At 31.1% G+C, this 3854-nt stretch overlaps 1 protein-coding gene across 1 annotated transcript; it reads left to right on the top strand.

Annotated features, from left to right (window-relative positions):
• Positions 1–234: 234 nt before the first annotated feature.
• LOC308631550 (large ribosomal subunit protein uL23-like) lies at positions 235–582 on the top strand (the record flags this gene model as incomplete). The annotated part of the gene is made up of 1 exon (XM_081262862.1): positions 235–582. The coding sequence occupies one exon, from the start codon at positions 235–237 to the stop codon at positions 580–582; it is 348 nt and encodes a 115-aa protein (XP_081118988.1).
• Positions 583–3854: the final 3272 nt, after the last annotated feature.

Raw genomic sequence — 3854 nt, 5'->3', positions numbered from 1 at the left:
ATCTGGACAGTTGGAGTCTTTATTAAAATTTTGTTAAATATTTATTTATATATTTAGTTAGCCAGGCTGCACGCATGCCAGGCGAGCGCGCTATCACTTGAGCCACATCCCCAGCCCAATATTTATTTTTTAGTTCTCCGCGGACACAACATCTTTGTTGATATGTGGTGCTGAGGATCGAACCTGGGCAGCACGCATGCCAGGCGAGCGCGCTACCGCTTGAGCCACATCTGCATGTCACCTACCTTCTGGCCACCCAAGACATTGAGGCTCCAGAGGCAGCCCAAATATCCTCGGAAGAGCGCCCCCAGGAGAAACAAGCTTGACCACTATGCCATCATCAAATTCCCTCTGACCACTGAGTCAGCCATGAAGAAGATTGAAGACAACAACACACTTGTGTTTATTGTGGATGTCAAGGCAAACAAACACCAGATCAAACAAGCTGTAAAGAAGCTCTATGACATAGATGTGGCCAAGGTTAACACCCTGATCAGGCCTGATGGAGAGAAAAAAGCATATGTTCGACTGGCTCCTGATTATGACGCTTTGGACGTTGCCAACAAAATTGGGATCATCTAAACAAAGTCCAGCTATCTAATTCTAAATATACTTTCTTTTTTCCAACATTAAAAAAAAATTTCTTATATTAAACTCTTTCACTATAATTATATATTCTTGCTCTAATTATTTAATTTCTGATATATAAGAGATATGGAGATTACAGCCTAACAATATACATATATAACCAAGTAATAATAAACATATTTTTATAATTTAAGTGTGGACAATCAAAAAGCAGATGTTAATGTTAGTGTCCATCCAAAAGGGAAACTTTTCCTAACTCACAGAGAACATTCCTGAAAAAAGTATGAGCATAACCCAAGAGAAGGGGAATTAAATTCAGGGAAGAACAGGAAGGGGAGAGGCTCAGAGGATAGAAGGAGAAGAAAAAGTTTAGAGAACAATATGAGAAAAATGATATGAATAGATTTTGAAAAGGGAGGCAGACAATGGGATTTAAGAAACCAAAATAGTGAAGAAAATTTCATAAGAAGGAAAATGTATAAGGTGAAACTAGAAAGCTAGAAAAGGCCAAGCACAATTAAGCTTCTAGTACCATATATTCTAAATATACTGTTATTTTCTCTCTAAAGTACCACATAACACATTTACAACCTCTTCTTTCATGGCAATATATTTGACAGTAGTTGCCATTTCCAACCTCTCAGCTGAATAATTATTTTCAATTCCATCTACTATTTCTCCATACTGCACAGAAATGTCACCATCCTGCAGTACAATAACATTTCACTTTTTTGTTGGTAAAGCTATGAATTTTGGTTTATGCTAACTTTGAAAATATTGCCTGGGAGACATCAATAAGATGGTGAAAGAGAAGTTATGGACCTTCTTTTCTTCCACAAACAACCAAAACAAAAAATACTATACCTGAAAAAAAAACAGGATATTTCAGAAATGAAGATTAAGACTTTCCTAAACTTTCCCCAAATAAAAACTAAGGGAGTCAATCTCCATTAGACCTGTCTTATAAGAACAGATAAAGGAGTTCAAAAAAGCAATATGCTAAAGAGCAGAAATAAAACATATGAACTCACTGATAAAGATAAATATATACACATGCAGAATATTGTAATCCTATAATAATACAATGCCAATTACTTTTTATTCTAGCATACAAGTTAAAATAAATATAAAAATAATTATAATGATAAAATGTTAAAGGATACACAATATTAAAACTATAAATTAAACAATAACATTAAATGTATAAGGGAGATGTAAAATTTTGTATAGGTTTGAAGTTGTTAGATAAAATGAACTATTGTAATAATAAAAGTCTTGTGGTAAATTCTACCAATTATTAACAAAGGAATTAATACCAAATCTTCGCAAACTCTTCTAAACAATTGAAGAAGAGGAGATACTTTCAAACTTATTTTGTGAGTACAAAAATAATCTAATAACAAAGCCAAAGAAAGATACTCAAAGAAGAGAAAACTAAAGGTCAATATCCCTGATTAATTTAGATGTAAAAATCTTCAACACAATATCAACAAAATGAATTTGGCAGCACATTAATAGGATAATACACAATTATCACATGTGATTTACCCCTGGGATGGAAACATGGTTAAACATAAACAAATCAATTAATGAAATATACTGCATTAATAAATGATGCATAAAAATTAAATGATCATCTCAATAAATGCAGAAAAGTATGTTCACATATTTTTCAATGCATTTTGTATTACAATTTCTCAACCAAGTAGGAATAGAAAAAAAGCATCTCAACATAATAAAGCCGATATCTAAAATGTCCACACAGTTAACATCATATACAACAGTAAAAATACCGAAAGCTTTTCCTCCAAGATCAGGGACAAAGCAGAATGTTCATGCTTGCCACTTCTTTTCAACACAGTATTAGAAGTCTTAGCAGAGCAATTAGGCAAGAAAAAGAAATAAAAGAAATTGTGTTTGTAGGTAACATGGTTTTCTAAGTAGAAAACCCTAAAGTATCATAAAAATTATTAGAACTAATAAAGAAAGTGAATGAATATCAAGATAAATATCAAAACATAAAAACCCAGCTGTTTTATACAATTACACTAACAAAAAATACCATCCAAAAATGAAAGTAATAAAAATAATGACAATATAATAACATCAAAAAGAATAAACATTGAAGGGAAAAAACCTAACCAAGTTAAAAAGACTGTTATACTAAAAACTATAAACACCAATGAAAGAAATTAACAAAAATACACTTAGTGTAATCATATTAAAAGAAATTAAATTTAAAAAAATTTTAAAAGATAAATATTGACCAAATTTAGAAAAAAATACACTTATCTATTTAATCTATTTTAAATGGAAGTATATGCAGTGTTCAAGGATTGCAAAACTTATTATTTTAAAATGTACATACTAGTGAAAACTATCCATAGGTCCAATGCAAAAACTAACAAAATCCCAATGGAATTTTTCAAAAAGATTTTTTTAAAAAACTAATATTCTTATAGATATCAAGGGACAGTGAATAGCCAAAACAAATTTCAGAAAGAAAAATGAAGCAGAAAGCATTACATTTACTGATAGTAAAACACCTTACAAAGCTACAGTAATTAAAATAGTATAGCACTGGTATAAAGACAGACCAGTAGAAAAAAAAAAAAAAAACAGAAAGCTCAGAAATGAATCCATTCATATATGTTCAATTGATCTTACATCCCTATTCAGGGGAGAAAGGATAGTCTTTGTATCAAATGGTGTTGAGACTATCAGCTATCCACTGCAAAAATAATGAAATCTGTTCCTTATTTTCCACAATAACACAAAAATCATCTTAATTTGGATTGAAGACATACGTGTAAGGCCAGAGATTATAAAACTCATATCAAAAAAGGGGAAAATTGTGTTGCTTCCTAGTTGTTGAGTTATAAGAACTCAATAAGAATTCTTCATCAAATTTGGATTGCAAATACCTTCTCTCACTCTGTGGATTGCCTTTTTATTTGCTTAATTTTATTTTTAACTGGCTTATTAGGTACAATTGACTTGCCATAAACTGCACAAACTGAACAGAAAAAGGGGGAAATTTATGTCATTTGTATTGACAGTGATTTCTTGTGCATGACATCAAATGTATAGCAACAAAAGCAAAAACAGACAAGTGAAATTACATCAAAAAATCTGCTGCAAAGCAAAGAAAATAATCAAAAAAAGGAAGAGGTAATCTGCATAATGGGAAGAAATATTTGTAAATCATATATATAATATAGGTGTGTGTGTGTGCGAGCGCGTGTGTGTGTATCAAAATAAAAAAA

Source organism: Spermophilus citellus, assembly GCF_964194105.1.
Source record: "Spermophilus citellus genome assembly, chromosome: 1".
NCBI lineage: Eukaryota > Metazoa > Chordata > Mammalia > Rodentia > Sciuridae > Spermophilus > Spermophilus citellus.
Note: the sequence above shows the minus strand (reverse complement) of the source record. Positions and strands in the feature narration are given on the sequence as shown.